The 20,609-nt window shown below is 42.3% G+C and overlaps 1 protein-coding gene across 1 annotated transcript; it reads left to right on the forward strand.

Moving 5' to 3' along the window:
- The first annotated feature begins 399 nt into the window (after positions 1 to 399).
- rps9 (ribosomal protein S9) lies at positions 400 to 972 on the forward strand. Its single transcript, XM_060830887.1, is given in 4 exon segments — positions 400 to 631; positions 634 to 735; positions 738 to 854; positions 857 to 972. Coding segments are annotated over 4 exon segments (567 nt in total).
- Positions 973 to 20,609: the final 19,637 nt, after the last annotated feature.

Here is a 20,609-nt window from a genome sequence, read left to right on the forward strand (position 1 = left end):
CAAAAGCTAACATGCAAACACAGCAAGCAATCAGGAAAGAAGGTTGGCTTTTATTGCAAGAAGATTTTCCACTGATTGGAACAAGGTCAGCCAGGTGGACCTCATAGAATATGAGTTCCCTGACTGGGGCTGTTAACCTGTTCCATTCAGGGACCTCTGACTAACAGACATAGACAGGAATGTCAGAGGTTCTGTTCAGTGGCTGGTAGCATGGCCAAGTGGTCTAAGATGCTGGATTAAGGCTCCAGCCTCTAAAGGAGGCAAGGGTTCGAATCCCACTGCTGCCATTTGTGCGGGTTGCCTGTTATCCTGCAGCGTGTTAACCTTCAGTGTTTAAATTCCAATACAACAAGCTGGTTTTGCTCTCTTTGGGGCTGGCAGTTGGCAAAGTGAGGAACCATGCCAGTTGCTCACTCCTTGCCATGCAGTAAAACCTATGGCACCCCTCTGCGTCTGTTTGAAAAGTCCCAGTTGGAGCAGGAGCAGAAGCTGATTGGTGAGTATGGTCTGAGCAACAAGCATGAAATCTGGAGAGTGGAGTTCACTCTGGCCAAGATCTGCAAAGCTGCACGCGAGCTGCTGACGCTGGACGAGAAGGACGCCAAGTGACTCTTCAAAGGGAATGTGCTGCTGTGCATCTGGCCTGCATTGGAGTGGTGGATGAGATGAAGATAAAGTTCCATTCCATTCTGGGCCTGAAAATGGAGAATTTCCTGGAGAGAAGATTGCAGACCCAGTGTTCAAACTGGGCCTGGCCAAGTCGATCCACCACACTCGATTACTGATCCGGCAGAGACACATCCGAGTGCGGAAGCAGGTGGTGAACATCCCATCCTACATAGTGCACCTGGACTCCCAGACTTCCCGCTGCATTCCCCATATGGGCGTGGCCATCCCAGCAGGGTGAAAAGGGAGAATGCCAAGAAGACCCAAGGAGGTGGAGGAGCTGCTGCTGATGATGAGGAGGACTGAGCGAGAGCATGGGGGGGCTTCTGCCCCATCCTCCTTCTGATCAGGAACTGTTCACAAATTAAAACAGGTTTTCCTTTTAAAAAGAAAAATAAACAGGAATGTCAGAGGTTCTGTTCACTCTGCGAGCTGGCTTTCAGGAAGCTGGATCAGTGTCAATGAATTTCCACAAGTAAATAAAGGGTGACTGGGTGACAGGATCCTGGCCTTTGTGGAGTTATATCAGATTTGAGTAGAGGAGTAAAGATGCCTGCAATTGTATAGAAATTTAGTGAGACTGAACGAGGAGTATTGTGTGCAGTTTAGTGTTGTCTTACCTAAGGAAGGACACACTGGGAGTGCAATGGAAGTTCACTAGTTTAATTTCTGGGATGGTGGTACTATCTTATGAGAAAATATTGAAGTGACTGGGTCTATATTCTCCTGAATTTTGAAGAATGATAAATGCTTATTGAATCTGACGATATTCTTAGAGGGCTAGACAGGATGCATGCAGAAAGGGCGCTTCATCTATTGGAATGGTCTCATACCAGGGCATACAGGCACAGAATAAAGGGCAAGCTGTTTAGGACTGAGAATTGGGATTTCATCCCTAAAGGGTCCTGTTCAGATTCTGTGGCAGTATACATTAAATAGGATGGAATTTTTGAAATTTTCCATCTCAGATATGGAAGAGCAGTCACTTTGCATACTCAAGGCAGAGGTTGATCGATTTCTCGATATGAATGACATTAGGGAATATGTGGACTGCATGCAAAAGTGGCATTGAAGTAGATGATCAGCTATGTCATAGAATAACAGACAAAGAGCCAAATGATCTAATCCTGCACTTATGTTCCAAAGTTCCTCTGCAGGAGGTATTCTTTTTTTGTTGATTCACAGAGGATGCATGGCCAGGGTTTATTACCTACCTCTCATTAGTAAAATACCTTCTTGAAATGCTGCAGTCTGTGATACATAGGTCCACCCTCAGTGCTATCAATAAGGAAGTTTCAGGAATCTGACCTGTGATAATGAAGGGACTATGATAAATGTCCGAGTTAGAATGATATGCAACTCGGAGATCATCTTAAAGTTGGAGGCGTTCCCTTGTGCTGCTTGCTCTTATATTTCTAGTGATTATATTGGAGGCTTGGTCAAACAAACCTTGGTGAACTGCTGTAACTGATCTTGTAAATAATTACGCACTGCAGCTATGGTGTGCCAGTGGTGTAGGAGGGGGCATGTTTAAAATGGAAGGTGAGATGCCAAGTGAGCTGTTTTGCTCTGGATGGTGTAAATTCTTTTTGAGATTTGTTGGAGCTTGAATTATCCAGGCAAATGGATAACATTCCATCAAACCCATGAGTTAGTGCCTTGTAGATGGTAGAAAGGCTTTGAGGAGTTAACTCTTGAGTTTCTCATCACAAAACACCTGGCCTTTGACTTGATCTTGCAGCCGAAGCATTAATGTGACTGATCCTGTTCAGATACTGTGGCAGATTAGGAGAGAAGTTAGGGTAAGCAAATTAGGAAATAGCAAATTGGTAAGTTTTGAGGAAGTCTTTGAAGATATAAGGGTAGGTGGAAATTAAAAAAAAAGTTATAGATTGCAACCAAGTAGTTTTTGGGTGTCATCGTTCACCATAAGCCAAGATCCTAATTCAGATGAATGAGCAGAGGGCATCCCTGAGTACAGCCTATGTACAGAAAAAGAAGGCAATTTAGACATCTAAATGTTTGACTGTCTTATACTTCCTAATAGCTGTGAGCTGGGAGCGATTCTCTCCTACTCTCACAGCATGGGAAAGGTGGGGGAGGTCATTCAAGTATCCTGTAAAAGAGGAAAAACAACAATGGAACAATAACAAGGATATTATTTATGAATCTTTATCCTTTCTGAATTGAAATCCAAAGCTGTTATTTTGCAGGGCAGGGTTTGATCACAGATAAAGAATATCAGATAGAATCTTATCCGACTGCTCTCAGGCAGCTGTCTTGACAGTGGCACTGTTTAACAATTAGAAGCACATGATTTTTCAACTGCCATCTGTACAGAGCAGGCAAAGCGAGTCAGGGGATAAATTGAAAAGTAAACATCCAGTCTACCCAAAAAGTAGTTGTTCCTTCGAAGTTGATCAACTAACACTTCAGAAAACTATCCAATATCAGGGCTGTTTAAACCTCCATAAAGACCAAGCTTTATTAAAGGTGATCCAAACTTCCAGTTTCCAACTGAAACAATGATATGAAAAATGTGATACTTAAGAATATTTTCTGTAACAAATGACCAAAGAAAATACCATTGACTAAACACAAAAATGGCCTTTAGTAGAGTGATTGCTCTTCCTGTTGGATGTAGGAGTTTAGGGAGAGTTTACAGGTTACTGAGGATTATATCTGCAACAAATACGGTTGGTTGCGAATCCCATCAGATCAAATGGATCGGTTGGAGAGACAGTTAGAGGCAATAAGGTATTTCCAAGAGCAGGGTGTTGTGATAGATGACAGTTATAGGAAGGGGGAAAAGTCACCGATACAGTCACATAGATGGGTTAACTCCAGGAAAGCTAAGAGAGAAAGTCAATTAGTGCAGGAGTCTTCTGTGGCTATCCCCATTTCAAACAAGTATGCTGTTTTGAAAAATATCGGGAGTGATGGATTCTCAGAGGAATGTTGCATGAACAGCCAGGTTTCTGGTATTGAGACAGGGTCTAATGCAATGAGGGGTACGTCAGGTTCCAAGAGATTGATTTTGTTGTTGGACTCTCTAGTCCAAGGTACAGATAGATGTTTCTGTGGCCAGTAGCGAAAAATCAGAATAGTGTGTTGCTTCCCTGGTGCCAAGATCAAGTATGTCTTAGAGAGGGTGCAGAAAGAGGGTGCAGAATGTTCTCACAGGGGAGAGAGGCCAGGAAGAGGTCATTGTACACATTGGGACCAACGATGGTGGAAAGGGAAAAGGTTGAGATTCTGAAAGGAGATTACAGAAAGTTGGGCAGGAATTTAAAAAGTAATGTAAACTTTAAATACAACTGTAGTAATATCTGGATTATTCCTGGTGCTACGAACTAGTGAGGGGAGGAATAGGAGGATGGAGCAGATGATTGCATGGCTGAGGAAGTGGTGTATGGGAGAAGGATTTACATTTTTAGATCATTGCAAACTTTTTTGGGGTAGAAGTGATCTGTACAAGAAGGATGAATTGCACCTAAATTGGAAGGGGACTAATATACTGGCAAGGAGATTTGCTAGAGCTGCTCGGGAGGATTTAAATTAGTAAGGTGGGATGTGGGACATAGAAAGAGATCAATCTGAGACTAGTACAGTTGAGAACAAAGGTGAGTCAAACAGTCAGGGCAGGCAGGGACAAAATAGAGAACAACGTAGGACTGATAAATTAAACTACATTTATTTTGTGGTAAGAGTCCTAACAGGGAAGGCAGATGAACTAAGGGCATGGTTAGGAACATGAGACTGGGATATCATAGCAATTACAAAGACGTGGCTCAGGGATGGATAGGACTGGCAACTTAATGTTTCAGGGTACAAATGCTACAGGAAGGATAGAAAGGAAGGCAAGAGAGGAGGGGGAGTGGCGTTTTTGATAAGGAATAGCATTACAGCTGTACTGAGGGAGGATATTCCTGGAAATACATCCAGGGAGCCTATTTGGGTGAAACTGAGAAATCAGAAAAGGATGATCACCTTATTGGGATTGTATTATCGACTCTTAAATAGTCGGGGGAAATTGAGAAACAAATTTATAAGGAGATCTCAGTTATCTTTAAGAATAATAGGGTGGTTATGGCAGAGGATTTTAACTTTCCAAACATAGACTGGGACTGCCATAGTGTTAAGGGTTTAGATGGAAAGGAATTTGTTAAGTTTGTACAAGAATGTTTTCTGATTTAGTATGTGGATGTACCTACTAGAGAGGATGCAGAACTTGACCTACTCTTGGGAACTAAGGCAGGGCAGGTGACTGAGGTGTCAGTGGGGGAGCACTTCGGGGCCAGCGACCATACCTCTATTAGTTTTAAAATAGTGATGGAAAAGGATAGACCAGATCTAAAAATTGAAATTATAAATTGGAGAAAGGCCAATTTTGACGATATTAGGCAAAAACTTTCAAAAGCTGATTGGGGACAGATGTTTGCAGGTAATGGGACGGCTAGAAAATGGGAAGTCTTCAGAAATGAGATAATGAGAATCCAGAGAAATTATATTCCTGTTCAGCTGAAAAGAAAGGCTGGTAGATATTGGGAATGCTGGATGACTAAAGAAATTGAGGTTTTGATTAAGAGAAAGAAGGAAGCATATGTCAGGTATAGACAGGACAGATCGAGTGGATCCTTAAAAGAGTATAAAGAAAGTAGAAGTATACTTAAGAAGGAAATCAAGAGGGCCAAAAGGGGACATGAGATGGCTTAGGCAAATAGATTTAAGGAGAATCCAAAGGGTTTTTACAAATAGATTAAGGGCAAAAGGGTAACTAGGGAGAGAATAGGGCCCTCAAAGATTAGCAAGGCGGCCTTTGTGTGGAACTGCAGGAGGTGGGGGAGTATTTTGCATCAGTATTTATTGTGGAAAAGGACATGGAAGGTATAGAATGTAGGGAAATAGATGGTGACATCTTGAAAAATGTCCATATTACAGAGGAGGAAGCGCTGGATGTCTTGAAATGCATAAAAGTGGATAAATCCACAAGACTTGGTCAGGTGTATTGTAGGACTCTGTGGAAAGCTAGGGACATGATTGCTGGGCTTCTTACTGAGATATTTGTATCATTGACAGTCACAGGTGAGGTGCTGGAAGACTGGAGGTTATCTAACGTGGTGCCACTGTTAAAGAAAGGCGGTAAGGGCAAGCCAGGGAACTATAGACCAGTGAGGCTCACATCGGTGGTGGGCAAGTTGTTGGAGGGAATCCTGAGGGGCAGGATGGACATGTATTTGGAAAGGCAAAGACTGATTAGGCCTAGTCAACATGGCTTTGTGCGTGGGAAATCATGATTGAGTTTTTTGAAGAAGTAACAAAGAGGATTGATGAGGGCAGAGCAGTAGATGTGATCTATATGGACTTCAGTAAAATGGATAAGGTTTCACATGGTAGACTGGTTAGCAAGGTTAGATATCATGGAACACAGGGAGAACTAGCCATTTGGATGCAGAACTGGCTCAAAGGTAGAAGACAGAGAGTAGTGCTGGAGGCCTGTGACCAGTGGAGTGCCACGAGGATCGGTGCTGGGTCCACTACTTTTCATCATTTATGTAAATGATTTGGGTGTGAGGTATGGTCAGTAAGTTTGCAGATGACACCAAACTTGGAGGTGTAGTGGACAGCGAAGAAGGTTACCTCAGATTACACTGGGATCTTAATCAGATGGACCAATGGGCTGAGGAGTGGCAGGTGGAGTTTAATTCAGATAAATGTTAGATGCCACATTTTGGGAAAGCAAATAAGAGCAGGACTTATACACAATGGTAAGGTCCTGGGGAGTGTTGTTGAACAAAGAGACCTTGGAGTGCAGGTTCATAGCTCCTAGAAATTAGAGTCACAGGTAGGTAGAATAGTGAAGAAGGCATTTGATATGCTTTCCTTTATTGGTCAGAGCACTGAGTATATGAGTTGGGAGGTTGTTTTGCAGCTGTACAGGACATTGGTTAGGACACTTCTGGAATATTGTGTGCAATTCTGGTCACCCTCCTATCGGAAGGATGTTGTGAAACCTGAACGAGTTCAGAAAAGGTTTATGAGGATTTTGCCATGGTTGGATGATTTCAGCCATAGTGAGAGGCTGAATAGGCTAGGGCTGAGGGGTGAACTTATAGATGTTAATAAAATCATGAAGGGCATGAGGGACAAAATCTTTTCCCTGGAATGTGAAAGTCCAGAACTAGAGAGCATAGGTTTAGGGTGAGTGGGGAAAGGTATAAAAGAGACCTAAGGGCAGCTTTTTCACACAGAGGTGGTAAGTGTATGGAATGAGCTGCTAGAGGAAGTGGTGGAGGCTGGTACAATTACAACATTTAAACGAAATCTGGTTAGGTATATGAATCGGAAGGGTTTGGAGAGATATGGGCCAGGTGCTGGCAGGTGGGACTAAATTGGGTGGAATATCTGGTTGGCATGAATGAGTTGGACCAAAGGGTCTGTTTCTGTGCTCTACATCTACATGACCCTATGACTCTATGACCTTATTGTTAGTAACTTAAACTTTAAGCTGCAGAGGAAAAAACACTCTCCTTTTACACACATTGTATATTTCACTCCCTGGAATTAAATCCTTGTAGTAGATGGTCCACAGTTGCTCCCAGCTTCTAATGTGTTCCTGGCATGTCATTTTGCCAATATGTAATCATCCTCAGGTGATTTCCTCCATTTTTGGAGAGTCTTGTAAATTCAACGTCAGCAGTAAAGCCTGTTCGGATGACTGTTCTTCCCCCAGTCATGTCAGGACGAATCTCCCAGATCTGTGGATGGCTACAAATGTATCTCTTCAGCAAAGAGACTGTCCTATCTTGGATCTGGCTGTGATAGCTCATAAAACCATGAAGCTATTTCTCTCTGCTGGCTATCTGTATGAGATATTCATTCATTTGCAGGGAAGTCTGCAATCAAATCTCAAAAATAGCTTCCTCTGGCCTCTCAACCATGTTTTAAAATTCATTTTAGTGGGATGTGAATGTCACTGGCTGGCCAAAATTTATTGCCTTTCCTTAGCTGCCCTTGAAAGATTGGTGGAGAGCTGTGTTCTTGAACCGCTGCAGTCAACCTGCTGTGGGTTGACCCACAATGCCACTGGGGAAGGAAATCCAGGACTTTGACCCAGCAACAGTGAAAGAATGGTGTTGAATTTCCATGTCAGCATGGTAAATGGCTTGGAGAGGAACTTGATAGTGGTGGTGCTCCCATGGTATCTGCTGCTCTTGTCCGTCTAGATGGAAGTGATCATGGGTTTGGAAGGTGCTGTGTGAGAATCTTTGGTGAACTTCTGCAGTGCATCTTGTAGATTGTACACACTGCTGATACTGAGAATTGATGGTGGAGGGAGTGGATGTTTCTGAATGTAATGCCAGTCAAGCAGGCTGCTTTATTCCGGATGATGTTAATCTTCACAAGTATTGCTGGAGGAGCAAATATCCAGGCAAGTGGGCAGTATTCCATCACACTCCTGATGTGCCTTGTTAATGTGAACAGACTTGGAGGAGTCAGGAAATGAGTTACTTGATGCAGAATTCCTAGCCTTTGACCTGCGCTTGTAGCCACTGTGTTTATCTGGTGAGTCCAATTGATTTCTGGTCAATGTCAAACTCAAGGATATTGATAGTGAGGTATTCAGTGATGGTAACACCACTAAATATCAAAGGGTGGTGGTTGGATTGTGTCTTGTTGGTGATAGTCATAGACTGGCATTTGTGTGGCATGAATGCTATTTGCCACTTGTAAGCCCAAGCCTGGATATTGTATGGACCTTGTTGTATTTGAACATGGATTGATTCAGTACCTGAGGAGTTGTGAATGGTGCTGAACATTGTGTATTCATTGGTGAACATCCCCACTTCTGACCTTGAGATTGAGGGAAGGTCATTGATGAAGCACCTGAAGATGGTTGGGTCTAGGATACTACCCTGCAGAGATGTCCTGGAGCTGGGATGACTGACCTCCAACAACTATGAGTATCTTCCCAAGTGCCAGGTATGATCCCAACTGGCATTGAAACTTTGTAGATAGCTAGAAACACTAATTTAATATTCTTGCCTCTAATGCCCTCTCACCTTAGAAGTAAATGGATGCTTTGCCACACAATTGTTTACAAACCAATATGTCTTATGAAGCTTTAGGTGACTCAGAGCCCATCTATTTTAAATTCAGAAACTGCCACCATTGTCGACAAGCAAGAATATCTTGCACCTTCTTCCCAGTAAAGCAATCTAAGTTTTCCTTTGATCTCTTACAATCATGTGTACTGTCAGGCAGACTTCAACACAGGTCACATGATCCTTCACTTACTCTAAATTTCGTGTTACAGTCCAAAACATAACAATCTCAAACATCTCGTAACTGTAACAGTGTTTCACCATGCGTAAAGTGATAACCTTTGAGCAAAAGATGAGACAGATGGAAAACAAAGAATGGATTACAACCCAAAGAAAACAAATCTTGTCATAAATATTTCTTCTGAAAGCCTTGGAAATATGCAGCATGCTTCACCAAAACTCTTTTTTTTAATATGGTTCCCTGCCTCTATTGTTGATTTCTGAACCTCTATTCACTCTGAATGGGCCAAGTAGAAGACAGAGTAGTCAATAGCAATGAGATACTTAGCCTACTTGATGAGTGACTGAAGCACAAAAAGTTCACAGTTGCCAAAAGTATGAGTAATGGATTAAGCTCTTGCTAACCACTGCATAGTTTGCTTATACTTTAAAATAATAAAGAAAGGATAGTTTTTAATGCACTGGATGTCCCCACCCCTTCATTTTAAAGAAGGTCATGTGAATTCAGGCCCCTTTATTTTTTCCCAAGGACTTAGGCAAACAGCCTGCTGTGATCAAACAGAGCAGGTCACTTTGAATGATTAGACCAGTCAACTGAGCAAGACCCTCAGTTTGTGATGGGACCAGGCAGTTTCCAGGAAGGGGACAAAGCTGTAGGTAAAGCCCTCCGTATGGAGAGAAGCAACATAATTCATTGACATCTGAAGACCTAACAAAGGTATACATGAATGGACAATTCTTAAAGGAGTGAGTTAGGAAGATTGCTTTTCAGAGACAAAAAAAATCTGGAGAAGTTACCTAATAATTTAGACTAGGGTGTACAGATTTAACAAATCCCATTCCATGAATAAAATAATCATTTCCTTATTACTGCTAATGAACATTAAAATCGCTATAATATTTGCTTTGACTTGCACAATGCCTAATCACTGCTCCTACAATCAAAACAACAATTGCAGAGCTGCTCATTTGACATTGTATGATGAATCATTTAACGCACGGACTGTGAAACGTTAGCTAAGTAGCATCATCATGCAGTCTGCTTGATGCTGATAACAAGTAGACAGCATATTATGCACTCATAATTGCTTTGAATTGGGATAAAACTCAGAAAGACGTACATTTATGAATTGTGAAACAATTGTATATTCTTTAAATTGTGCTCATGAAAAAATATATAAACAGGAAGAAAGGCACAACAGATCTTATGCATTGGTTCATTCTTCATTCTGAAGAAGAAAGGTCTCTGGGCTCAAGATGTTAACTCTGTTTTATCTCCACAGATGCTACTCAACCTGCTGAGTTTCACTAGCAATTTTATTTTTGTTTGGTAAAAATTCTTCACCTTTTTCCATGAACCACTAGGATATGTAATGTTGTCAGTACAAAATTTCATTCTAAATGCAAATTTCTGAGGAAGGATCTGAAACATTAACTCTGATTTCTTTCCACAGGTGCTCCCAGACCTGCTGAGCTTTTCCAGCAATTTCTGTTTTTGTTTGTGGCAATATTTCATTCTTTTTGGGATTGGTAGTATAGCCAGTTTATGTGTTCACCTGCACTAATTTGCTGTGGAACAACAGAGTAGAAGGTTTAGAGAAGGGAGCAGAGCTTGGCATTAGCCCCGCCTATTGGTCCACACCCTCAGAAAGCAGGTTGTGACAGCTCCAGGCATTTTGTCAGGTACAGTTAAATAGGCAATTTCATCATCCTCCTCGCCTTCTTTCCAACAACAGCGTGGAAAGCACGACATACTGGGATCATGTAGCTTCTTAACATTCTATCATTACAAGAGTTTTCCAAATACTCCCTTTGCACTGTGATGTTATTGAGAGTTTCAGTCTTCATTGAGAAAGGGAGACTTCACAAACTGTTTCTGTCAAGATGAGGTTTGAAACTCAAACTGCAGGTCCTGGGATTTACATGTGGGATTGAAAGGCCAGAGCCCCTTTCTCTCAGCTCTAACTGCTCCATATACATTTGCTGATTCTCCTTTTCCTCTGTGCAGGATCACTTCAAAGATGGCTGCTGCCGTCTGTTGAACAGCATTTTATAATGATCTTGGTGAAAGAGGTCGAAAACGTTTCCTGCAGACAGCAGCAGAACCTTATACAAATAGCCCAGCAATAATTGCCAGAGAGAACTGAAAACCAAAAACCTGACTTTAAGGAGAAATTAAATGATTTGACCACACCTGAGTTAAGATTCTTATTTACAGCTTTCACAAACCGCATAGTTCTGCACTTTAGTAGCCTCAGCAATTATAATTAGATTCCCTACAGTGTGGAAACAGGCCCTTTGGCCCAACAAGGCCACACCGACCCTCTGAAGAGCAACCCACCACGATCCATTCCCCTACATTCACCCCTGACTAATGCACCTAACACTACGGGCAATTTAGCATGGCCAATTCACCTGACCTGCATATCTTTGGACTCGTAGCCTGTTTCTCAGTATTTTCCTCAACAACATTGTCTTTTTCCAGTGTGAATACTGATGGAAAATACTCATTTAGCTCCTCCCCATCTCTTCTGACTCCACACACAACTTCCCACTACTGTCCTTGATTGGCCCTAATTTTACTGTAGTCATTCTTTTATCCCTTATATACCGATAGGATCAGGGTTTTCCCTGATCCTATCTGCCAACAACCTCTCATGCCCCCTCCTCACTAGTCTTAGCTCTCTCTTTAGGTCTTTCCTGGTTACCTTGTAAGTCTCAATCACCCTAACTGAACCTTTACTTCTCATCCTAACATAAGCCTTCTTCTTCCTCTTGACAAAAGATTCAATTTTCTTAGTAAACCATGGCTCCTGTGCTCAACAGCTTCCTCCCTGTCTGACAAGTATACTTATCAAGGACACACAGGAGCTGTTCCTTGTTTATGCTCCACATTTCTATTGTGCCCATCTCCTGCAGTTTCCTTCCCCATTCTATGCATCCTAAATCTTGTCCAGTTGCATCGTAATTGCCCTTACCCCCAGCTGTATCTCTTGCCGTCTGGTGTATACTTATCCCTTTCCATCGCTAAAGTAAACATAACCAAATTGTGGTCACCATCACCAAAGTGCTCACTATCTCCAAATCTAACACTTGGCCGAGGTCATTACCCAGTACCAAATCTAATGTGGCCTCGCCCCTTGTTGGCCTGTCTACATACTGTGTCAGGAAACCCTCTGTACACAACGGACAAAAACTGACTCATCTAAAGTACTTGAACTACAGTATTCCCAGTCAATATTTGGTAAGTTGAAGTCCCCCATAACAACTAGCCTGTCATTCTCGCTCCAATTGGGAATCATCTTTGCTATCTTTTCCTCTACATCTCTGGAACTTTGGAGGCCTATAGCAAACTCCCAACGGGGTGATCTCTCCTTTCCTGTTTCTAACCTCAGCCCATACTACCTCAGTTGATGAGTCCTCAAACATCCTTTCTGCAGCCATGACACTGTCCTTGACCAACAATGCCGCACCCCCATCGCTTTTTCCATCTTCTCTGTTCTTACTGAAACACTTAAATCCCCGAATTTGCAACAGCCATTCCTATCTTTCCTCTACCCATGTCTCTGAAATGGCCACAATATCGAAATCCCAGGTACCTAACTATGCTGCAAGTTCGCCCACCTTATTCTGGATTCTGCTGGGGTTGAAGTAGACACACTTCAAACCAACTTCTTGCTTGCCAGTGCCCTCATGTGATCCTGAAACCTTATTTCAGACCTCCCTACTCTCAACCTCCTCTATACGCGAACTATAATTAGGTTCCCATCATCCTGCTGAATTAATTAAACTCACCCAAAGAGCATTAGTAAATTTCTCCCCTAAAATATTGGTCCTCTCTGATTCAGGTGAAGACCACCTTGCTTGTAGAGGTCTCACCTGTCCCAGAAAGAGCCCAAATTATCAAGGAATCGAAAACCCTCCCTCCTGCACCATCCTGTAGCCACGTGTTCAACTCTTCTCTCTCCCTATTCCTCACCTTGCTAGCATTTGGCATAGAGAACAAACCAGAGATAACAACTCTGTTTGCCCTAGCTCTTAGCTTCCATCCTAGCTCCCTGAATTTCTGCCTTAAATCCCCATCTCTCTTCCTAACTATGTGGTTGGTGCCTATGTGGACCAGGACTTGGAGCTGTTCCTCCTCTCCTCAAGTATCCCGAAAACACGATCCAAGACTTCACGAACCCTTAGCACCTGGGAGGTAATACACCAACCATGAGTCTCTCTCATTCCCACAGAACCTCCTATCTGCCCCCTAACAATGGAGTCCCCCATGATTAATGCTCTGCTCCTCTTCCTCCTTCCCTTCTGAGTAACAGCAACAGTCTCTACGCCAGAGACCTGTCCCTCATTTCTTACCCCTGGTAAGTCATCCCACCCCAACAGCTTGTTGTTGAGCAGAACGGCCACAGGGGATCCCTATAGTGCCTGCCACTTCCCTTTCCTTCCCCTGACGGTAATGCATCTACCTTCTTCTTTTACTTGAGGTGTATCTACCTCCCTGTAGCTCCTCTCAAGAAACCCCTCTGCCTCCAGATGATCCAAAGTTCATCCAGCTCAAGCTCCAGTTCCCTAAAGTGGTTTTTGAGGAGCTGGAGTTGGGTGCACTTCCCGTAGATGCAGTCAGCAGGGACACTAGTGGTGACCCTAACCTCCCACATTCTGCAGGAGGAACATTCAACTGCATTAACTGTCCTAACCTCCCTTTCCACAATTCTAAATCCCCAATGAGTCTACTGTAAACTAAAAAATAGGACAAAAAAACACTCACCTTATCAATCTGGTTAGAGGAGGAGGCGGGTGGGAGACACTACCTGAGTAGTATTTCGGGTAAAGCAATTACCCAAATATAAACCCTCACTTACCCAGCAGTCCCATGTCAGCTCCTGCTCAGTGTGTGCTCTGCCTGTACACGAGATAAGTTTTTGAACTTTACTCCTACCTTCCCATTAGGCCCCTGGTCCTCACTGTCACTCCTTCCACTGCAACTGTGGGAACACTATCACAGAAAACTGTTGAGTCTGTGTCATTAACAATGTTCAAGGCTGAGACAGGCAGATTTTTAATCAGTAAGTGAATGAAAAGACAGAAGAGGGCAGCATGCTTGCTCAATGTTAGCACCACAGCCTCACAGTGCCAAGAATCAGGTTCGATTCCTGCCTCAAGCACCTGACTGTGTGAAGTTTGCACATGCTCCCCGTGTCTGCGTGGGTTTCCTCTGGGTGTTCCAGTTTTCTCCCACTATCCAAAGATGTGCAGGTCAGGTAAATTGGCCATGCTAAATTGCCCATGGTGGTAGGTGCATTAGTCAGGGGTAAATATAGGGTAGGGGAATGGGTCTGGGTGGGTAACTGTGCAGCGGATTGTTGTGGAATTGTTGGGCTGAACAGCCTGTTTCTATACTGTAGGGAATCTAATCAAAGAGTGGAGCTGAGGATTATCGGTTCTGCCTGATCTCATTAAATGGCAGGAGAAAGTGAGGACTGCAGCTCATTAAATGACAGGCAGACTTAGTGGACTGAATGGCCTACTTCAGCTCTGACACTTTATGGTAGCCATCTGAGGTGTCTTGAGTAGATTTACTTCCACCTATTAGTATTAGACTAAGTTACTCAGTGGGGAAAGATGTTGACACAAAGTATTCGGTTTTAATAAACAGCATAGGTTTATTACCTCATATCCAATAGCTAGCTACATGACATTCACTTGTGAGATATCAGGCTGGATTGAGAGAAAGCACACATTATACTTATCAACATGGAACCTAGCATGACAGCAAGTGGAACTGAACACTGATATCAAACTGGTTAACTCCTTCCAGGAACACTCCTTTGTATCTAAATGGATGGAACTTATCTTGTGATGCCAGCTAATCCTTTCAGATTTGATCTGCCTATACAACATCTCCCCCAAGCAATTTTATGATTGTTAAAATCTTTATAGAACTGTTTTACACATGTAATTTTATCACTACTCCATCTCTCTCCAAGTCTCTGACTTTATAAATGGCTGTGACTTGGTTGATTTGAATGACAGCCACTTGAGGATGGAACATTCATGTTCAGTTGACTTGCTGTACTGGAACCATGGTGGCTCTTTGATTTTACAAACAACTTTTGCCAAGGGTGTTCTGTGGTACTGAAGTCGCTTTTGGATATTTGTTTCCCTTGAAGAATGTTTAGTTTCCTCAAATTATGTAAGAGAAGATATTTGTGTTTCTGAAAGAAACAATCTTCTTCTTGTGTAAGGAGGTATACTTGTATGTGACCCTTCCTTTCTTGCATGCATTCTATTGGGTAACATTATTTTATCAGGTTCAATCACAGACAGTACAGTTTTGTTCTATTTTGGTCTTGCTTCTTATAAGTAGTTCCGTTTTGTAAGTATAAAAAGCCTATTACAAACTGCTGGTGGTTTTGGTGTCAAGGATATTCAATTATTGGATTTTGAAGATTCATCTGCAGTTTGAAAACAGTTGAGTAATTGCTTCAAAGCTGTGATATCAGTGGCACCTTCCGATATCTCAGTGGTACAGAGTTTCCATACACCAAAGCAATTAATCCCAACTGGTATATATTTTCTCTTGGATTCAAAGAATGTTCTTCTGAATAGTGATACTGATATTTAGTTTCTGAACAGCTGAGGTTCTTCAACGTAGTGTAGACTATTAAATCTGAAACCTGCTTTTCTGCTTAGAATTAGGAAGCATTGATTTTTTTGATGACGTACGGCCATTCTACATGGTATCGATCTCTGTATTTAATAGATATTGCCAGCATTCCTTTGATTTTGAGTCTGGGCTGTGCAGTTCTCTGTTAGAGGGTTCAATTCTATCTTCCCCACCTAAGCAACTATTATCTGAAAAACTGTTTTTAAGCACATAAAGATTGTTTAAGAGTTTTAAAATGAAATATTTCTGTTATTACCCAGATGGAGAAGACTGTTACATTACATAAGTTTTCTTATCTCCTTAATGTGTTTCTCATCCTTTTTAACATTATTGATAATTTGCTCTAATTCTGCCTTTTTTGAGTCTCACAGCTTTTTATACTTAAAAAAATGGTATTGTACTGTTTTCATGCCTTTAAGACTATTTAGTCTGACACAACAAAACTAGTTTTACATCTCAACAACTTTTCTATTGAAAACTTTTTTTGCCTTCCAACATTTTCACTTTAACGGGCTGATTTGTACAGCTAATTTAGTGAATTCTTAACGAATGTCCTTGATCTCATTTGTTTTAGCAGCTTTTCTTGAGAATATTAAAGGATTATGACAATACTTGTTTAATTAATGTAGCAACTTAACCCTTCTTTCAGGCTTTTAGCCTAAAATTTTGCCCTGAATGCGATAGATTTTCACTTTCTTTTAAAGAAAGTAACTTATCTTGGATGTCCAATATCAAATGTTCTTTCCTCCATGTAGCTTTGATAAGACTGCCCAAGGTCTACATATGATTTTTTCAGTAGTTTTCACTATTTCTGACTCTGCTGTTGCTTCTGTAGCCATTTAACGCCTGGCTGCTGTATCCGCAGAAGCTGACAGTATCTGTGTGCTTTAAGCTGCTGAATATTTAATGGATAACTGGAATTCTTTTTCTTTTTTTCATCTCCTTGGATGATTGTGGCTTTTGGAGAGCTGAAGATTTCTTCAGAAGACCACTACTGCTAACACATTATATGAGTCAATAGTCTCTACCTGCTTCTGCCATGGTGAATGCATTATTCATCTATATGACGAAATCTGCACTACTGTCAGCATGTCATACTGTAAGTATATGTTGTGATTTTGTTAACAAAAACCATCTGAGATGCCTTGGATATATTCACTGCCTCCAATCATTTTTATTGGTATTAATCTAAGTTCCTTTTACCAAGTGGGAAAGGATGAACACATAAGTATTCAGCAGAAAGGAGGCTTAATAATCAGAATAGGTTTATTACATAGTACTTAATAGCTCATTACATTACATCTGAGTTATTTGATATTCACTGGTGAGACATCAAAGGGAACTTAAGATTAAGTACACACTACTGTTAGCTACATGAGACTTAGTACTGGAACAACTGGAACCCAGCAGTGGTACCACAACTTGAACAGTCCCTTTTCCTGGTCTGAGGAATATTTTTTTTTAAAGCTTAATGCCTGAGATTATCTCATAATGTCAATTAACCCCTTCAGGTACTAACTGCCTCATACAACAAGAAGAGCAAACAGCAAAGAACTGCTGGAAATCAGAAATAAAACAGAAATTGCTGGAAAAACTCAGCATGTTTGGCAGCATCTGTGCAGAGAAAGCAGAGTTAATGTGTTGGGTTGAGTGATCCTTCTTCAGAACTGATTTTAGGAAAAGGTTGGATTGTATACTGAGGATGGGATGGGAGAGAAGTAAACAATACTTGAAGATGGAGCACTAGGAGAGAGGAAAAACAATCAGGCAGACAAAGGAATGGGTAGAGTCAGCCTAGAAAGATCAGTAGCTGCTGATGAGGGCCATTACTAGCTAATAGTGTGTTGTTTGAGGTGGCAGCTGATGTGATGACAGGGCCTGGTGATGGTGCTTGGGGAAAGAACATGGAAGAAGGCCCTAGAATTATTGAACTTGATGTTGGGCCCTGAAAGATACAGGGTCCCTAAGTGGAAAATGAAGTGCTGTTCTTCAGCTTGCACTGAGCTTTGCTGGAGCAATACAGCAAGCCTGAGGCACAGATGCTCACCAGGGAACGCAGTGGTATGTTGAAGTGGCAGGCAACTGGAAGCCCATTGTCATTCTTACAGACAGAACATTACATTCTGCAGAGCTGCTGCCCAGTCTGTGTTTCATCACCTCAGTGTAGAAAAGACCCATTGTGAGCAGCAAATACAGTAGGTTAGACTGAGTGAAGTTCAGGCAAATCGCTGCTTCGCCTGGGGCGATAGTGGAGAGAGAGGAAGTAAACGGACAGGTATTGCACCTTCTGCAATTGCATGAGAAATGCCGCGGAAAGATGTTGCGAGTGGAGGAGGAGTTGACTAGGGTGTCCCAGAGAGAACAGGCAAAAGTGAGGACTGCAGATGCTGGAGATCAGAGTCCAGATTAGAGTGGTGCTGGAAAAACACAGCAGATCAGGAAGCCTCCAAGGAGCAGGAAAATCGATGGTTCGGGCAAAAGCCAACATTCCTGATGAAGGGCGTTTTCTAGCACCACTCTAATCTAGACTCTGTCCCAGAGAGAATGGTCTCTGCAGAAACCTGACAGGGGAGGGGACAGGAAATGTGACTGGTGGTGGCAGCCCCATTGGAGGTGGCAAAAATGGCAGCTAATGATCTGTTGAATGTGGATGCTGAGGGTGGTGATAGGTGAGACCAGGGGGACCGTACTGCTGTTTTGGGATGGAAGAGAAGAGGTGAGAGCCGAAGGGCAGGAGATGGGTAGGACAGGGCTGAGGGCCCTGTCAACCACAGTGGTGGGAAATCCTCAGTTGAAGAAGAATGAGGATATTTCAAAGACCCCTTTATCAAAGTTGGCATCATTGAACATTTGCGACAGGAATCAGATTGTGAGGATGTATAGTCCAAGTAACTGTGGGAGTTGGTAGGTTAATAGTGGATATTGGTGGCCAGACTCTTGCCAGAAATGGACACAGAGATGTCAAGGAAGGTACGATGGCACAGTGGTCAGCACTGTTACCTCATAGAGCCAAGAACCTAGGTTCGATCCCAGACCTGAGCGACTGTCAATGTGGAGTTTACATGTTCTGTTTGTGTCTGTGTGGGTTTCCTCCCGGTGCACCAGTGGCTGACTCCTCCCACAGTCCAAGGATGTGCAGATTTGATGGATTGACCACGCTGAAGTGTTCTGCAGTATCCAGGGATACGCAGGTTAGATGGATTAGCCATAGTAGATGCAGGGCTATGAAGATAGGGAGGGATGCTCTTCCAAGAATCAGTGCAGACCAAGTGGGCCAAATGGCCTTTCTGCATTGGAGCAATTTTACGATCCCTATGGAAGGGAGGAGTCAGCCATTGTGTAGGTGAGGGCAAGATGGAAATAGGAAGTGAAACAGATAAACATTTCCAATTCTGGTGAGAGGAGAAAGCAGTACTGATGATGTCATCAATGTACCAGAGAACGTGCGGTGGGTTGGGGTGGGGGGAGGGAAGGGTGGGGTTGCAAAGTAGAATTGGAACAAAGAATGTTTCACATATTCCACAAAGGGACAGGCATAATTGGGGCTCATGCAGGTATCCATGGCCACATCTTTGACTTGAAGAAAGTGAGAGGTTAAAGGAGAAATTGTTCAAAGTGAGGACAAGCTCAGCCAGGTTGAGGAGGGTGGTGGTAGATGGGCATGATTCAGACCTATTTTCCAGGAAGAAGCAGAAAACCCTGAGACCATCCTGATGGGGGATGGACATTTAAAGAGACGGCTGGAGCCTGAAAGCATCAGAAGACTTGTGGATTTAATTGGAGCGGGACTGCTCAAGGGGAGAAAAATATCCAGTCAAGTTGGGAAGAGAAGTTCTGTAGAGCAGGAGCAGGTTGAATAATGGCTGCGTAGTCCTGTTTGTGGAATTTTATTTTTTAAAAAACCTTTTAAAAAGTAAAACATTAAACTATCTCAAGTAAATATGGAAAATTACACAGTGGTGCAGTTAAGAAGAGAATCCTAGTGTCATGAGCAACATTCATCTCTAAATCAATGTCATTAAGAAATAGATTATCATTTCATTATTACGTTGCTGTTCGGGGCGACCTTGCTGGGTGCACATTGGCTGCTTTCTTTGTTACAGCAACACTTCCAAACTTTGGGACAGTATGAAGTCCTGAAAGACAATATACAAAAATATACAATATACTTCTTCCTTCTATATGGTTACATAATCATGCCCCTTTCCACATAATCATTCCCCTTTCTCTCACTAAAGACACTATTGACCAGGGTCTTCATATTCCTTCAAAAGGCAGCACACCAACACATTGTCAATTTTATTACAGGATACATTTATACATCACAGGAGGGTAATATCCAGGTCTGGACGAAAACCATTATCAATCTATAAGCTAATGCTGATGGACAAGGTAGTAATCAATGTTACAGCTAAATGGGGAGATCAACATTATGAAGAAGTAAGGTTGGAGAAATTATCTTGTCTGATGTTTGCCCATCTCCTTCTGCTTTTCTTTGTGACTGAATTTTATCCTTCATAGACATTGAGTTGCAATCTGGTGACCCAATGAGTTGTGACGATTGCATGACAATTCCAAATCTATTCAGCTAGTAAAAGGATTGAAGATGGTAACAGTGATTTCTCCATTTAGCCAGTTACTGATTCAACAGCTTGAGTGAAAGACACGAGGGAACTGAGGTTTGATACATGCTGAATATCCCCTAATTCCTTCTGGAAAAATGCCCTGAGGGTGCTGAAGCCTTTCCTATTGATTTATATCATAGTCCTCACACTATACGTTTGTACAGTCAATGATGTCTGATACTTGGTAGAAACCTATAATCCTTGCAAAGTCCAGAGCCATGGCTTTCTGCTATCTGAATTCCATAGGGAAGGAAATGAAATTAATGGCTGGGTGATGAGCATGTTCATTACTTGCTTAGCACAGCCATACACAACTGCTTGACTATTTGTTGCAAAAATCACTGCTGCAGTTAAATTAATCTC

The sequence above is a fragment of the Hemiscyllium ocellatum genome, chromosome 10, assembly GCF_020745735.1.
Source record: "Hemiscyllium ocellatum isolate sHemOce1 chromosome 10, sHemOce1.pat.X.cur, whole genome shotgun sequence".
Taxonomy (NCBI): Eukaryota; Metazoa; Chordata; class Chondrichthyes; order Orectolobiformes; family Hemiscylliidae; genus Hemiscyllium; species Hemiscyllium ocellatum.